The sequence below is a fragment of the Hemitrygon akajei genome, chromosome 4 (assembly GCF_048418815.1).
Source record: "Hemitrygon akajei chromosome 4, sHemAka1.3, whole genome shotgun sequence".
Taxonomy (NCBI): domain Eukaryota; kingdom Metazoa; phylum Chordata; class Chondrichthyes; order Myliobatiformes; family Dasyatidae; genus Hemitrygon; species Hemitrygon akajei.
The window spans coordinates 191,157,095-191,174,506 of NC_133127.1; the positions used below are offsets into that span (position 1 = coordinate 191,157,095).

The 17,412-nt window shown below is 43.5% G+C and overlaps 1 protein-coding gene across 1 annotated transcript in view; it reads left to right on the plus strand.

Annotated features, from left to right (window-relative positions):
* Positions 1-17,412, plus strand: part of gdpd4a (glycerophosphodiester phosphodiesterase domain containing 4a) — a 96,679-nt gene that overhangs the window by 58,173 nt on the left and 21,094 nt on the right. Inside the window, exons 8-11 of the mRNA XM_073044262.1 lie at positions 3,589-3,734; positions 10,806-10,888; positions 13,291-13,441; positions 15,864-16,085. Coding sequence (XP_072900363.1) covers positions 3,589-3,734; positions 10,806-10,888; positions 13,291-13,441; positions 15,864-16,085 — 602 coding nt within the window. The remainder of the gene's footprint in view (positions 1-3,588; positions 3,735-10,805; positions 10,889-13,290; positions 13,442-15,863; positions 16,086-17,412) is intronic.

A 17,412-nucleotide genomic window follows, 5' to 3' on the forward strand; every position in this document is an offset into this window, starting at 1 on the left:
TCTTGCAGACATTCAGAGTAGAACAAAAATATAATAGAATCGATGAAAAACTAGACACAAAGAAGACAATCTATGTAAACACAAAAACAAATAAATAATACTGAAAAAATGAGTTGCAGAGTCCTAGAAAGTGAGTCCATAGGTTGTGGAATCAGTTCAGAGTTGGGCTGCATGAAGTTATCCACCCTGGTTCAGGAGCCTGATGGTTGAGGGTTTATAACGATTGCTGAAGCTGGTAGTGTTGAACCTCAGGTTCCTGTACCTCCTCCCTGATGGCATCAGCGAGAAGAGAGCATGGCCTTGATGGTGGCAGCACTCTTTGGTAGATGTGCTGTGTGGTGGGGAGGGAGCCTGTGACCGCATGGGTTTGTTTCGGATGCTCCCATGTCCTCCCACACCCCAGCAAGATTTAAGAGACTATGAGATAGGCACATGTATGACAGAAAAATGTGGGAGGGAAGGGTCAGATTGATTTTAGACTATATTAAAAGGTCGGCACAACTTTTTGGGCTGAAGGGCCTGTGCAATCTGTACTGTTTGATGATCAGTAATGCAACAGGCATGCTGCATCTCCAGGATACTTGTCCAAGTTCCTGGAGTGGGTCTTGAACTCACAAAATTGATACATTCAATGGCAGATTTGCAGACGTTATTAAAAGTCTCTGTGTCCCTTTGTGAGCGGCTCTTGTTAATAAACAAAGGCGGCACACAGGGAGATTTACCGGAGTGTATAGGACTGTGTGTAAATCAGTTTGGAGTATTTTCTAGTATCTGCAGACGAAACAGAATTAATTCATTGTTTGAAATGCAGGGGGATCTCATTTAGTGACTGGATTTAATGTGAGGTAAATAATGGAACAAAAACTGTTTTGTCTACACTGGCATTTACAAGTAAGTATGCTTTGTGTTTGGAGTTCAGTTAACACAGGTTAGGATCGAAAGCCTCACTGGGCAAAGGGAATTCAGTCCACAATACCAGTGGGAACTTTATTTATTGATTTATTGATACAGTCTGCACCAGGCTTTTCTGGCGCAATGAGCCACATTTCCCATTAACCCACCTATTTAATCCTAACCCAAACACAGGACAGTTTACAAGGACCAACTAACCTACTATCTGGTACGTCTTTGGACTGTGGGGGGGAAACTGAAAGCCACATGGACACAAAAAGAACGTGCAAACTTCCTTACAAAGGATACTGGAACTGAGCTCTGAACTCTGATGCCCCGAGCTATAATAGCTGAGTTTCTCCAGCAGTTCCATGCTGGATATCTGTGTGACCGGATTTCCAGAATCTGTAGAACCTCTTGTGGTGGAGACGGCCCAGTCCATCTCAGGCAAAGCTTTCGCCATCATTGAGCGCATTTGCAGGGAGCGTTGCCACAAGAAAGTGGGATCTGTCATCAGGGATCCCCACGATCCAGACTGTGCTCTCTTCCCGTTGCTGCCATCAGGAAGGAGGTACAAGAGCCTTGGGTCCCACACCACCAGGTTCAGTAACAGTTTTTATCTTCAACCATCAGGCTCCTGGACCAGGGTGGGGGATAACTTTACTCACCACAACTCTGAACTGATTCCACAAATTACAGACTCACTTTCAAGGACTCTACAGCTCAGTATTATTTGTTTCTTATTTCTACAATGCGTCTTTGTTTGTGTGTAAATTCTATTGTATTTCTTTATTTTCCTGTAAATGCCTACAAGAAAATGAATCTCAAGGTACTGTATCCATCCTCCACCCACTAACCCACTCCATCATGCTCCCGACCACCACTACTTTATCATTTCCTGTCAGAGTCAGCTTATGTACAGGCACTCCTGTGCCCAGCATCACTTTAGGAACATACAACCAGTCTATGTATATAAACTATCTTTGGCATTTATATTTATTGTATTGAAATGAAAGAGAAGAATGGTAGCTCAGGTTGGCTTCTTGTTTGTAGGGCATTTCACCAAGCCTGGAGGTTAGATCACAAATGTTTCATCACCAGTTGCGGTGACATCATCAGTGCGCGATTGAGTGTTGTTTCTGCTGAGTGCTCACATTTATATTGCTCTGACTCCCTGTTCTGATTGGTTGGCTGTAGTGCTGAGCGCTGGTCACTAGTCTCCATTAGGTCCTGGCCAACTGGATCGCTGAGTGATCTCCGCTGGCCCCTATCCCTGGCCGTTGGTCGTGGTGAGCGTTGGTTCCTCAGGTGACCATGGCTCAACCCTCGGCCACAATCTGGCAGACGCATAGATTCATAAATTGCATCCAGTTCAATTTGCTTGTTAGTAGAGTCTTCCGTTGAGAACTAAGCTTCTAAGAATTCAGCTGATTTCTTGTTTTGTGCTTCTGCCAGGGTTTTTGTAGTTTCCCAGGCGAACGTGTCCTTCTTGGCCTTCGTGCACTGAGATGTGTGTCAGAGGATTATATCTTCTACCTGTTACATACCCCGTGGGTATCTTGTGACTGTCATATGACCATGATGTAATTGAGTATCTGGTGAGCATGATGTAATGGTCTTGTGATGGCGGGGTGATGTAATTTCCCACCAGAGTGAGGTCACATGATGACATGTTCTCAACAGGTATAAAACGGGAAAGCCCTGCTGTGATGCAGGAGTTTTTGAGTTGAGTCGTCGTTTAATTCGTCAGTTATGCTGCGTATTTGTCTCATGACGCAGTTTCGTTTTAAAGTGGAGTTTTACTTTCTACTGTAAGGTACAGAATCATTGTTGTGCCAGCAGTTTTGGCCAAGCGCTGCCAGTTTTTGTTTGATGTATCTTTGATTTAATTTTAAAGTCTGAGTACTGGAGAGTGAAGATTTTACCAAAGTATGGGAACCCGAAGGATCGAGTAAAGTTGGTGTCGTCGGCGGTTTACTACAGGATCGACCTTATTGAATCTTCATTCAGGAAATAGTGACCTGCATCTGAGATAACCCCTACCTGTTAGAGTAGAAAGAGTTGTGCAGTGTTCATTCGCCAAGGAAAGGTCAGTTCCTTTAAGCGGTTTTTGTTTCCTTCTTCACGAATTCTTCGGACAAGGCATATTTTGGCCGGGATCAGCAGTAACGTCACGTCATCAAGGAATTCGTTACTTCAGGAAAAGTCTCTCCTAATTGACTGCATAAATCACTTGGTCTTTCACATTTACCACTTTAAGACTGTGTTCGCATTAACCACTTTAAGAACTGTTCCAAAACTGCCGTATAGCAGTTAACTTCCGGTTAAGTTAGTTGTTTGTTTACTTTTCATTTTTGTTGAGTAGAGTTTAATAAATGTTAATTTGTTTATAAACCTTGACTCAATTCTATATTCATTGTTGCCGGACACGTATCGTGACATTTCGCTTAGCTGATGTTCATGTAGACTTGTGGATAGCTTTCTGCACGTCTGTCCTACATAGTGTCTGGGGCAGTCTCCACATTGGATTAGGTACATAATGTCTGTTCTCTCCATGTGGACAGTGGGATCTTTGCGTCTCGAGATGAGAGTTCTAATAGATGAGCTGGGTTTGTGTGTTACCATTATTCCATATGCTGACATACACAGTATGTACTTGATAATAAGTTTATTTTGACTCTTTGTTTTGTGATTCAGTTGCCAGAGGAGTCACCTTGGGTCTGTACTTGGCTGTCCTCCTGTTCCTGTACTTGGTGCCCCTTGGTATGTACTCCCCCTGCATCAAGGAGAAAGGGACCTTGGGTCCGAAGCCAGCTTTAATTGGACACAGAGGAGCACCAATGGTATGTACTGTAGATCTCCTGAATGTTTCTCAACCTCTTTATGTCCTGTCAGGGTATCCTGTTGAATGGTCTCGGCCCAAAATGTCCAATGTTTATTCCCCTCCAGTGATGCTGCCTGAGTTCCTCCAGCATTTAGAATCATAGAGTCATAGAAAAGTAGAACACAGATAAGACCCTTCACCCATCTAATCCATGCCGCATCATTTAAACTGCCTATTCCTATGAACCTGCACCGGGACCATAGCCTTCCATATCCCTACCATCCATGTACCTATCCAGACTTCTTTTAGACATTGGAATTGAGCTTGCCTGACACAGCTAGAGACATAGAGCAATACAGCTTGGAAACAGGCCCTTTGACCCATCTAGTCGATGCGGACCAGGATGTCCAACTAAGCTAGTCAAATCTACACATTCCCCTCAACCTTTCCCATCCAGCTAACTATCCAAATCCATCAACATTGCTTCTGCACTTGCCTCAAGCAGCTTGTTTCATATACACACCACCCCTCAGGTCTCTCTTAAATCTTCTTAAGATTTCCATCATCAGCAGAATCTCTTGTGCTTAAAGCCTCTCAAAGCTTCCTCCTTTCTCTCGCCTTAGAGGTGGTACCTCGGAGTCCTGGTCACAGTGGTACAGCTGCAGAGTTTTTGCCTCTCAGCTCCAGAGATCTGAGTTCGATTCCGACCTCTGATGCTGCCTCTGTGGAGTTTGCATGTTCAATATTTGATCATGCGCATTTCCCTCGGGTGTTCCAGTTTCCTCCCACATTGAAAGATGAGAGTGTTGGAAAGTTAATTGGTCATTATAAATTGCCCCTAATATATAGGTACAATTAGAACATAAGACATCATCATCATCGTTATATGCCATGACATTTTGACATGGGCGATCGTGGTCTCAATGACCATCATTGATCTTGGAAAATTTTTCTACTGAAGTGGTTTTCAATTGCCTTCTTCTGGGTGACTTTACAAGATGGGTGACTCCAGCCATTATCAATACTCTTCAGAGATTGTCTGCCTGGCATCAGTGGTCACATAACCAGGACTTGTGATATTCACCAGCTGCTCTTTCGACCATCCACCACCTGCTTCCATGGCTTCACGTGACCCTGATCGAGGGGCTAAGCAGGAGCTACACCTTGCCCAAGGGTGACCTGCAGGCTAGTGGAGGGAAGGAGTGCCTTACACCTCCTTTGGTGGAGACGCACCTCCACCCTGCCACACTCATAAAACATAGGAGCAGAATTAAGCCACTTTGCGCATCGAGCCTGTTTAAAGGGACTGATTTATTATCCCTCTCAACCCCATTCTCCCGCCTTCTCCCCGTAATCTTTGAAACCGCTACTTATCAAGAACCTATCAGTCTCTGCTATAAGTGAACCCAATGACTTGGCCTGCACAGCTCATCTGTGGCAATGAGTTCCACATTCACCACCTTCTGGCTAAAGAAATTCCTCCTCATCTCTGTTCTTCAGGAACATCCTTCTCTTCTGAGGCAGTGTCCTTTGGAGTTAGATTCTCCCAACATTCCTCTCCACATCAACTTTGTCTAGCTCTTTGATAGCTTTCAATGAGATGCCCCTCATTTTTCTCAACTCCAGTCAGTACAGACCCAAAGCCTTCAAATGGACTGTTCTGGGGTAGAGGACTGTGTGCAGGGAGGGGGGTAAGAGACTAGGTTTGTTGCTGTTGTCCTTTTTTTTTGTTGTTTTTAGTGTTGTTCTGCTGAACACCGTGAACATGCTGTGTTGGTGCCGGAGTGTGGGGTGACATTTGCGGACTGCCTCAGCACATTCCTGGGTTGTGTTGGTTGTTAATGCAAACGACGCTTTTCTCTGTGTGTTTCCATGTACAGGTGATAAATCTGAATCGGAATTTAATGAGAATACGGGAAGAATAGGTGTCAAAGTCAGTCACTTAATGGGCTGAATGGCCTTAATAATTGAAGAAATATAAAATAATAAAAATAAGCCCTGTTTTTGCCCCAACTGCAGAACTGATGAAATGCTGTGATTCCCTTTGTGACTGAGGTTAAGCTGAGGACCAAAAGACCATAAGATACAGTAGCAGAATTAGGACACAGCTCATCGAGTCAGCTCCGCCATTCCATCATGGCTGATTCATTATCTCTCTCAACCCCATTCTCCTGCCTTCTTCCTGTAACCTTTGACACCCTGACTAATCTAGAACCTATCAACCTCCACTTTAGATATACAGCCATCTGTTTCAATAAATTCCACAGATTCACAAACCCTTTGTCTAAAGAAATTCCTCCTCATCTCTGTGCTAAATGGATGTTCTTCTATTATGAGGCTGTACCCCCGGCCCCGGCTATAGGAAACATCCTCTCCACTCTATCAAGGCCTTTCAATATTCAACAGATTTCAATGAGATTCCCCCAACATTCTTCTAAACTCCAGCGAGTACAGGCCCAGAGCCTTCAATCACTGCTCATTTGATAACTGTTTCAATCCCGGAATCATTCTTGTGAACCTCTTCTGAACCTTCTCCAATGTCAGCACATCCATTCATAAATAAGGGCCCCAAAACTGCTCACAATACTCCAAGTGAGACCTCATCAGTACTTTATAAAGCCTCAGCATTACATCCTTGCTATTATATTCTAATCCTCCCAAAATGAATGCTAACATTGCATTTGCCTTCCTCACCACTGCCCGTACCTGCAAATTAACCTTTAGGGAATCCTGCACAAGATTTCCCAAGTCCTTTGTACCTTGTGTTTTTGAATTTTCTTCCTATTTAGAAATGAGCAATGCTTTTATTTCTTCTACCAAAGTGCATGACCGTACACTTCCCGACACTGTACTCCATCTGCCATCTCTTTGCCCATTCTCCTAATATGTCTAAGTCCTTCTGCACCTCTCTGCTTCCTCAGCAGTACTTACGCCTCCAACTGTCTTTGTATCGTCCACAAACTTGGTTACAAAGCCATCAATTTCATCATCCAAATTGTTGATATACAACATAAAAAGAAGTGGTCTTTTTATTCAAAATTTATTCAATATTTTCATATGATGTAATATGACCCTGTTCCAAGCTTATTGGATTTTCCAGCTTTAATCTTATTTATGTTGAGAGGATCGGAGTTGACGACACTGATGATTATGTATTCTTGTGAGATATTATAAACAGCCCTTTTTTTTCCTTTTTCTAGTTTTTCTTTTTTTTTCTTTTTTTGCTTCCTTTTTCTTCTTCATTAGCTATTAGATTAGTAGTTTAGTCAATTTTGCAAACTTTTTTTTCTGTTTTTTTTAATATCATATATTATGAAATACCTAGATTTACCTTGTTCATACAAGGTATGAACACAAGGAACACAAGTGAACACAATGAACACAAGTGGTTCATACAAGGAAGACCACTAATCACCATCCCTAATTTTTGCCTCCTGCCAATCAGCCACTGCTCTGTCTATACTAGTATCTTTCCTATAATACCCTGGGCTCTTATCTTGTTTAGCAGCCTCATGTGCAGCACATTATTCAAGGCTTTCTGAAAATCCAAGAACACAACATCCTCTTTTGTCTATTCTACATGTTATTTCTTCAAAAAATTCAAACAGATTTGTCAGCCAAGATTTTAAGGAAACCATCCTGACTATAGCCTATTTTATCACATGTCTCCAATTATCCCAAAGCCACATCCTCAACAATTGACTCCAACATCTTCCCAACCACTGAGGTCAGGCTAACTGGCCAATACCTTCCTTTCTTTTGCCTCCCTTCCGTCTTGAAGAGTGGAGTGATATTTACAAATTTCCAGTCCTCCAGAATCATGCCAGACTCTTGAAAGATCGTTGCTAATGCCTCCACAATCTCTTCAGCTACTTCTTTCAGAACCCTGGGATGTAGTCCATCTGGTCCAGATGACTTAGCTACCTTCAGACCTTTCAGTTTCCCAAGCACCATCTCCCTAGTAATAGCAACTAGACTCACTTCTGCCCCTGACGCCCTGGAACTTCCAAAATACTACTGGTATCTTCCACAGTGAGGGCTATGGGTAACCCTAGGTAATTTCTAAAGTAAGTACATGTTCGGCACAGCATTGTGGGCTGAAGGGCCTGTATTGTGCTGTAGGTTCTCTATGTTTTCTATGTTTTTTCTATGATGCAAACTACTTATTCAGTGCTCCTTGTCTCCCAATACTATCTCTCCAGTGTAATTTTCCAGCAGTCCAATATCTACTCTTGCCTCTCTTTTGCTTTTTATATATCCAAAAAAATCTTTTAGTATAACTTTTGATATTATTGGCTGGCTTACCTTTATATTTAATCTCCCCCCACCATATGACTTTTCTTAGTTGCCTTCTGATGGGCTTTTAAAATTTCCCAATCCTCTGACATCCCACTGATTTTTGGTCTGTTATTATGCCCTCTCTTTTGGTTTTATGTTGGCTTTGACTTCCCTTTTTAGCCGTGATTGCATTATCCTGCCTCTGGAATACTTCTTCTTTGCGATCTATCCTGCATTTACATCTATCCTGCACCTTCTGAATTGCTCCTGAAACTCCAGCCCTTGCTGCGCTGCTATCGTCCCTACTCGTGTCCCCTTCCAATCAGCTTTGGCTAGCTCCTCTCTCATGCCTCTGTAATTCCCTTTACTCCACTGTAATTCTGATACATCTAACTTTAGCTTCTCCCTCTCAAATTGCAGAATGAAACCAATCATATTATTATCATGGTTACCCAAGGGTTCTATTACGTTAAGCTCCCCAGTCATATCCGGTTTATTACACAACACCCAATCCAGAATTGCTGATCCCGTAGCGGGGTCAACTACAAGCTGCTCCAAAAAACCATCTTGGAGGGATTCCACAGCTGATCCAGTATCAACTTGATTTTTCCAGTCTATCTGCATACTGAGATCCCCCGTAACTAACAAACATTGCCCTTTTGACATGCTTTTTCTATCTCCCATTGTAATTTGTAGACCACATCCTGGCAACATTTTGGAGACATGTAAATAAGGTTTTCTTACACTTGTAGTTTCTTTACTTTACCCACATGGATTCTGCAGCTTCCGATCCTATTTTACCTCTTTCTGATTATTTAATTTCATGTTTTACCAACAGAACCACTTCTCCTCTGCCTACTTGCCTGTTCTTTCAGTAGGCTGTGTATCCTTGGATATTAAGCTCCCAACTACAAACTTTTTGCAGCCATAACTGTGCTAGAACATCATCTTCCTTATCTTATATACTCTGTGCATACAAATTTTACACCTTCAGTCCTGTATTTGTCACCCGTTTCAATTTTGCCCCCCTTTTACACTGCAACCCATCCCCCTGACTACAGTTTTGCTCCATCCTTCCTGACAGTTTCGCCCCATCCTTCCTGACAGTTTCACTATAAACTACCTCAGCTTGTAAACAAACATTCCTATCATTCTGGTTCCCATTCCCCTGCCAAACTAGTTTAAACCATCTCCAACAGCTCTAGCCAACTTTTTATTGCGAGGATATTGGTTCCCCCCTCAGGTTCTGGCGTAACCCATCCTTTCTGCACAGGTCTTATGTTTCCCAGAAGAGATTCCAATGATCCATAAATCTGAAACCCTACCCCCTGCACCGGTTACTCAGCCACACATTCATCTGCCAAATCATCCTATTCTAGTTTTGCTAGTGTGTAGCACAGGCAGCCATCCAGAGATTGTTACCCTGGAGGTCCTGTTTTTCAACTTTCTACCTAGCTCCCTAAATTCTCCCTTTAGGCTCTCCTCTTTTTTCCTATGTCATTGTACTAAGACATCTGGCTGCTCACCCTCCCCTTTTAGAATGTACTTTGTACAGTTACAACATAACTTCCCTGCTCTTAAATTCAATCCTCTAGCAATGAAGGCCAACATTCCATTTGCCTGTGACAACTGCAAGCCAGCTATTTGTGATTCATGCACAAACTCTCCCAAGTTCCTCTACACATCAGCATGTGCAACTTCTCATCATCTAAATGACCTAACCTATTTTTTCTTCCATGGGGGGTGACCTCATGTTTACCAGTTCGATTAGGCCCATTTCCCAGTCTGAAGTCTCAATAATCTTTGTCCATTGTTACTGATTTTGTAAGTGAATGTAGCCCAGCGAAATGGATAGCTGGGGGTGAAATGGAGTGGCATCGTAGCATAGCAATGAGTATAAAGCTTTTACAGTTCCAGCAACCATGATTGGGGTTCAATTCCCACTGCTGGCGGTAGGAAATTTGTATTTTCTCTCTGTGACCATGCAAGTTTCCTCCAAGTGCTCCATTTTCTTCCCACATTCCAAACACATTATGGGTAGGATCAGTGAGTTCTGGGTACGCTATGTTTGCAGCAGAAGTGCTTCTTGTGAAGGCAAAGGCAATTTTGAGAGAACTGGAGTAAAGCAAGAATGTGATTTATAACGCATTGGTCAGACCACACTTGGAGTATTGTGAGCAGTTTTGGGCTTCGCATTGAAGAAAGGTTGTGCTGACATTGGAAAGGGTCCTGAGGATAAGCCTAGAATGATAGGGTTAACATATCCCAGGCCTGTACTTGCTGGAGTTTAGAAGAATGAGGGGAGTTCTCATTGAAACCTATTGAATATTGAACGGCATGATCGAGTGGCTATCTCCTCTGGTAGGGAAGTCTAGGACTAGAGGGCATAGCCTAAGAATGGAAAAAATTCCCGTTTCGGACAGAGATGAGATGGAATTTCTTTAAACAGAGGGTGGTGAATTTGTGGAATTAATTGTTACAGATGGCTCTGGAGGTCAAGTCTTTGGGTAGGTTTAAAGCAGAGGTTGATACATTCTTGATTAGTAATGGTGTCAAAGCTCACAGGGGGAACGCAGAGAATGCGGTTGAGAGGAATAATAAATCAGACTTGATACGCCATATGCCCTAATTCTGCTCTTATGTTTTATGTTCGTATTCCCAGTACAGTTCTTGCTGATTTGATTGGATGCAAATGACTCACTTTACTGTATATTTTGATGTACATCAGACAAATAAACCTAATCTTTATGTGTGCCTGAGCAAAGGGTTGATGTTTTGAGATGCTGAATCTTTCATTTTCGTTGTTGAACAGTTAGCACCAGAAAATACATTGATGTCATTTGAGAAAACCATTGAGCAAGGAGCGGACGGTTTGGAAACCGATGTCACCATCAGGTGAGGAAATGTTCTGGTGTAGTTTCCTCAGCAAAGGTTTAATGCCTTTCCTGGAACATCTGCTTTAGGTCTGCCCAGTGCTTTAAAAAGCCTCAGTATTGCGCCCTTGCTTTTGTATTGAAGCCCTCTGGAAATGAATGGTAACATTGCATTTGCCTTTGCAAATGTTGCTTCCACTGTGAACACAGCATGCACACAGCTCACTAATGAACTGTATCACATACACTGACCACACATTAAACTTTTGTGTTCATGCTTGAGGGTGAGCCTGAGGATAAGGGTTAAGAATATCGTGAATAAATGCTCAACGGTTCAATTTAACATCAGAGAACGTGCACCGAAATTCTCACTCTTCACAGACATCCCCAAAACAGAGAGAAAAAACCCAAGGAATGAATGACAGAAAAACGTTAGAACCTCAAAGACCACTCCCACCCCCCCCCCCCGCATGCACAAGCAGCAACAGCATCAACTCTCCCCCCAGTAACTCCAGCAAAAGCATCAGCCCGTACCACCCACCATGAAAGCAATAGCAAGCCCTTAGAGATGTGATAAGGAATTTAGAGGCAACCTCTATAGGCAGGATGAGTTTGGACTGGGGAGCTCAGCACTACGTAGTGGCAGAGTGGGACGGCGGGTAGAGCCTCTGACTCTCTGAGCCAGAGAGCCGGGTTCAATCCTGATCTCGGGTTCTGTCTGTGTGGAGTTCAAACGTTTACCCTGTGATTGTGTGGGTTTCCTCCTTTCTTCCTCCATTTCAAAGGTGAGCAGGTTGGTAGGTAAATTGCCCCTTGCGTGTAGGAAATGTGGTAAGGTTGGAGAACTGTCCGTGTGGGTGGGGGGGAGGGAGGAATGGGGCTTGGTTTACTGCTGCTGTTTCGTTGCTTGTTGTGCTCTGTGTTGTTCTGCTCAATATGGTGGGGCATGCTATGTTGGCACCGGAAGTGTGGTGGCACTTGTGAGCTGCTCCCAGCACATCACTATGTTGTGTTGTGTTGTGTCGCAAACGATACGTTTCACTGTATGTTTCAAGAGAAATAAATGAATCTGAAAAAAAGGAATAATAATGGGGATTAAAGACAGATGATTAAACGGGTGGTTTATAGTACAGATTTAATGGGCCAAAGGGCCTATTTCCTGGCTATATCTTGATACGAGTCTATGAAGCTTGAAGGACCTTTGGAGTTTTGTACCAGCAGTCTACCTGAAACAGTAAACTGCTTCCTGGTTGACTTATGGTCTGGTATGCCCAAGAATGGAAAAGCCTACGGCCCAGTCCTTCGCAGGAAAAGCCCTCCCCATTCCTGAACATATCCACACGAGCACTGTGACAGGAAAGCAGCATCCATCATCAAGAATCCCCACCAGTAAGGACATTCTCTCTCCTCGCTACTGCCACCAAGATATCAGAAAGAAGGTACAGGAACCTCAGGGCTCACACCACCAGGTTCAGGAACAGTTATTACCCCTCAGCCATCAGGCTCTTGAACCACATGGGATAGCTTCATTCACCCTATCACTGAACTGTTCCCACAACCTATGGACTCACTTTAAAGGACTCTTCGTCTCATGTTCTCCATACTTATTGCTTATTTATTTATTATAGTTATTGCTGTATTTTTCTCTCAACTCAAGCTGGTAAAACCTGAGGTACGGGCATAGCCAAGCACATTAGGAACTTTCAGACTATTCTAGTGGTGTTTAGTATTGTGGTTTTATTAATATATTTATTATTATTCTCTCTTTTGTATTTGCTTTTTGTTTGTTGTGTTTTGTACGCTGGTTCTTCACCTGTCCTGTTGGTGCAGTCATTGATTCTATTGTGTTTTTTAGATTACTGAGTATGCCCGCAAGAAAATGAATCTCGGGGTTATACAGTATATGGTAGCATATATGTACTTTGATAATAAATTTACTTTAAACTTTGATTAGATATATGCATTAACGAGAAGTGTACAGATTAACTCAATAAAGTGGCTATTGAATTTCTATGCACTTTGAGAATAAATTTACTTTGAACTGTAAGTCCTTTCCTTTATCCAACAGCTAAACTGATTAATTCATGTCAATTGTGTAATTTGAGATGAATTTGGGGCGCTACAGAAGTGTAGTGGTTAGTGTAGTGCTATTATGCCTTGGGGTGTTAAGAGTTCAGAGTTCAATTCCAGTGTCCTCAGTAAGAAAGTTTGTATGTTCTTCCTGTGTGCCTGTGGGTTTCCTCCAGCTGCTCTGGTTTCCTCCCACAGTCCAAAGATGTACGGTTAGTAGTTAATTGGTCTTTGTAAATTGTGATTAGGCCAGGGTTAAGTAGGTGGGTTGTTGGGTGGTGCAGCTCACTGGGGCTGGAAGGGCCTGTTCTGTTCTGTATCTCTAAATAAATAACTATCTTTCCCATTTAACAGCTGGGATGGGGTCCCTTTCCTGATGCATGATCCCACGTTGAAGAGGACCACCAATGTTGAGGAAGTGTTTCCAGATAACCAGTCCTTGAATGCTGCCTTTTTCTCGTGGCATGACCTAGCCCAACTGAATGCTGGGAAGTGGTTCCTAAAGGTAGGCTGACCGCAGAAAGGTGGGAGCGTGTTGGAGACTGAGGTCCTTCCAAAGTCAGGAACGAGGCGTAAAACTTGCTGCTTGTGACTGTTTATTAAGCATTACAAGAACAAGGAAGTCAAAGGCAGGAAGGGGAAGCATGAGAGGGAGAGCACAATGGGGGACGAGAACAGACCAGTGTGGTTTGCTCCTCTTGTATCATTTTGCTAATTCCACTCACTTTCCATAGATAACAGACGTTCCATTTCAAGTCTGTTGCTTGGACCACCCAGTAAGATAACCCTCATTAAAGTAACGTGATACCTGCAACTGTAACCAAGTTGTTACAAAGCAACTGTAACCACTACATAATACTACAGTACTGTGGAAAAAGTCTTAGAAATAGGGGTGTGTGTGTGTATATGAATGTATGTATATGTGTGTATGTGTGAGTGTGTGTGTGTGTGTGTGTGTGTGTGTGTGTGTATGTATATATATATATATATATATATACACACACACACACACATACACACTATGCGAAGGTCTTGGGCGTTCTAGTTATATATATCTAGAACTCCCAAGCCCTTTGCACTGTACTGTAGTAATTTTATGTATTGCACTATACTGCTATGACACACACAAAAAACAAATTCCATGACATATGTGAGTGATGATTCTGATATGTGTGATATGTGATATTGTGGACTGAGAGTGGGAAGGGGGCAGGGAGACGGAAATCACGTTTGGGAAAAGGGGAGGGAGCAGGAGGTACAGAGAGACATTCTGAAATGATCGATAAACCAATTGTTTGGAATCAAATGACCTTGAATAGTGTTTTAAGGCTGGGTGTGTCTGCACCTGTACCACCCCCCCCCCCCAGCTCCTGGCACTCCTTCTCTGCCACCTGTCCCACACCCCTTCCATGGTGCTCCACTCTTGCTATTCTTGCAGAGGTTCCCAAACTTTATGCCATCGACCTCTTCCATGAACTGAGAGGTCCGTGGTCCCAGGTTTGGAAAGCCAGCCATAGATGCTTCTTGGCCTATAGAGTTCCTGCAACTGCAGGATCTCTTGTGTGAATGTAACAGATCACGAGTTTCTCTAAAATGGTGGAAATATGAACGCAGAAAATTCAGGAAACACTCGGCAGGTTGGTCAGCACCTGTGCAGAGAGAAGCAGAGTTAATGTTTCAAGTTGGAAACCCTTCATTTGAACTGGATGCTATCTGACCTGCTGAGTATGTCCAATGTAACACATACAGAGTGCTGGAGGAACTCAGCCGTCAGGCAGCATCTATGCAGATGAATGAAGTATTTTTCCTCAAGTTTCATAGTGGAACATTATCTTGAATTGAATCTTACATCAGATTTGAACATGCCTTTAAAGAAAGTCTTAGTTTAGCTTCATCCTATGTCCATCGAAACATGGAGTGAAATGCATTATTTGTGTTAAATCAAGTTACTGAGCCTGCAAGAGTCCCAACACTTCTGGTGCCAACATAGCATGCCCACAATTTACTAACCCTAAATCAGGGGTTTCCAACCTGGGGTCCAATGACCCCTCGGTTAATGGTATGGGTCCATGGCATAAAAAAGGTTGGGAACCTCTGCTCTAAATGTATATCTTTGGAACTGAGGAGGGAACAGAGCACCTGGAAGAAACACACAGGAAGAATTTGTAAACTCCTTATAGACAGCGAAGGGAATTGAACTCATTGCGCTGTGGGCTGCACGGTGGTACGGTAGTTTGCAGAACGCTATTACAGCACCAGTGATCTGGGCTCACTTCCTGCTGCTGTCTTTAAGGGGTTGTACATTCCCCCCGCCCCCCATGACCACGTGGGTTTCCTCCGGTGCTCAGATTTCCTCCCACAGTCCAAAGACTTTCAGATTAATTGGTCACATGGGTCTGATTGAGCTTGTGGGATGGAATGGCCTGTTACTGTTCTGTATTTCTAAATAAATGAAATAAACGACACTATTTAAGGGGATTTTCAAGTGAATAATGGAGAGAACAGGTTTAAATGCCTCGGTTAACGGTAGGGGTCTGTGGCACAGGAAGGTTGAGAACCCCTGGTTTAGAGTGATGTGGGACATCTCATAAACACAGGAGATTCTGCAGATGCTAGAAACCAGGAGTAACACAGACAAAATACAGGAGGGACTCAGCAGGTCAGGTGGCTCAATGGGAAGGAATAAACAGTTGACATTTCAGGTCCTTCCCCTTCCCCCCACGTTCTTATTCTGGCATCTTCCCCCTTTCTTTCCGGCCCAAAACGTCGACTGTTTACTCCTGACCTGCTGAGCCCCCCCCCCCCCCACCCCCCAGCATTTTGTACGAGACCAACTCAGGTAGGCAATTTGGCTGGCATGGATGAATTGGGTCGGAGAGCCGGCTCCTGTGTTGCCTCACTCTGTGTTTCCATGTCTCCTGAAACAGGACAATCCGTTCGGGACGAAGCACTTGCTGCCGCCGGAAGACAAATGGAAGGCCAGCCAGCAGACGGTCTGTAAGCTCAGTGAGCTGTTGGCCCTCGCCTCCAGTCATGGGAAGCTGGTGATCTTCGACCTGTTCCGCCCACCAAAGAATCACCCGTACCGAAACTACTTTATCCAGCAGACAGTTACGGCCATCCAGGATGCTGGAATTAACCAAAGTTTGGTAATAAACCATCAGATGCAAAATTATTTATTCAAGATTCAAGATTGTTTAATGTCATTTCCTGGAGACAAGTGTAAAGGAGAATGAAATAGTTGTTACTTCAGATCCGATGCAGCACAAAAGAACCCACAATAATAAAAAAAACAAAAAAATATAAATGCATGAGATAGCTTATATACATAAGATTGATTGTATGTCCATAGGCACAGGAGTGTCTGTACATAAGGTGACTCTGACAGGAAATGATGAAGTAGTGGTGGGTCTGGGTGTGGAGGGTAGGTTAGTGAGTGGAGGTGTTGGGGAAAGTAACTGTTTTTGTGTCTGGTGGTCCTGGCTTGGAAGCTACGTAGTCTCTAAGCCGGAAAGGTCCACGAGCAGGGCAGGTGAGATCACTCACGATGTTACTGGCTCTTTTCAGGCATCTTGATGGGTGGGTAGGCTGGTGCTGGTGATGTGTAGTTATCATAAGGAAACAGACTGTGAAATATGCATTAAAAGCAACGCACCCAAGGATCTGGTGAGGCAGCCCGGAAGGGTTGCCACACGTACCATGCCAATACACAGTAGCATCCCCACAATGCTTGGCAGAACATAACAAGCAAAAAAAAACCCAACAAAACAAGACCCGCTCCTCTCCCCAACTCAGCCACATGCACGGACAGTCCTCCAACTCCAAGCCTTTGGGCCTGCAGCACGTGGATAGTCCTCCAGCCTCTAGTCTCAAGGCTTCAGCCATTGGGTTATGACTTCTGATTGGCCTTATGGCCTCAGTCTTCAATCAAGCACAAGCTTCATCGATGCACACATTGTCTGGTGCATTAATGCAACTTTACTTGATAACTTCAGAAAAGAGAATCATAGAATCCTATAGCTGACCATGACCTCTATCTATGCTTATCCCATTTGTCCACATTAGGGCCATTTCATAGAGTCACAGAGCACAACAGCACAGAAACAGGCCATTTGGCCCATCTAGTCTATGCTTAATCCCATCTTCCCATATCCAGATTATATCACTGCATACCCCTCTCATCTAAATTTCTCTAAAATATTGAACCCACATCCACCGTATCTGCTGGCAGCTCATTCTAAAGTCTCATCACAGTTAGATTCCTCTCAAATATTTCACCTTTCACCCTTAACCTATGACCTCTAGTTCTAGTTTCATCCCTCTATGGCTTTCCTATTTTGTGGAGTGGAGGTTTACGAGGAACTTGCTGGGACCCGAAGGCCCGAGTCCTAGGGAGAGGCTGGACTGGCGTAGACTTTATTCCTGGGAGAGGTGACCTTGCAGAGATGTATAAAATTGCGAGGGGAATAGAGTCCT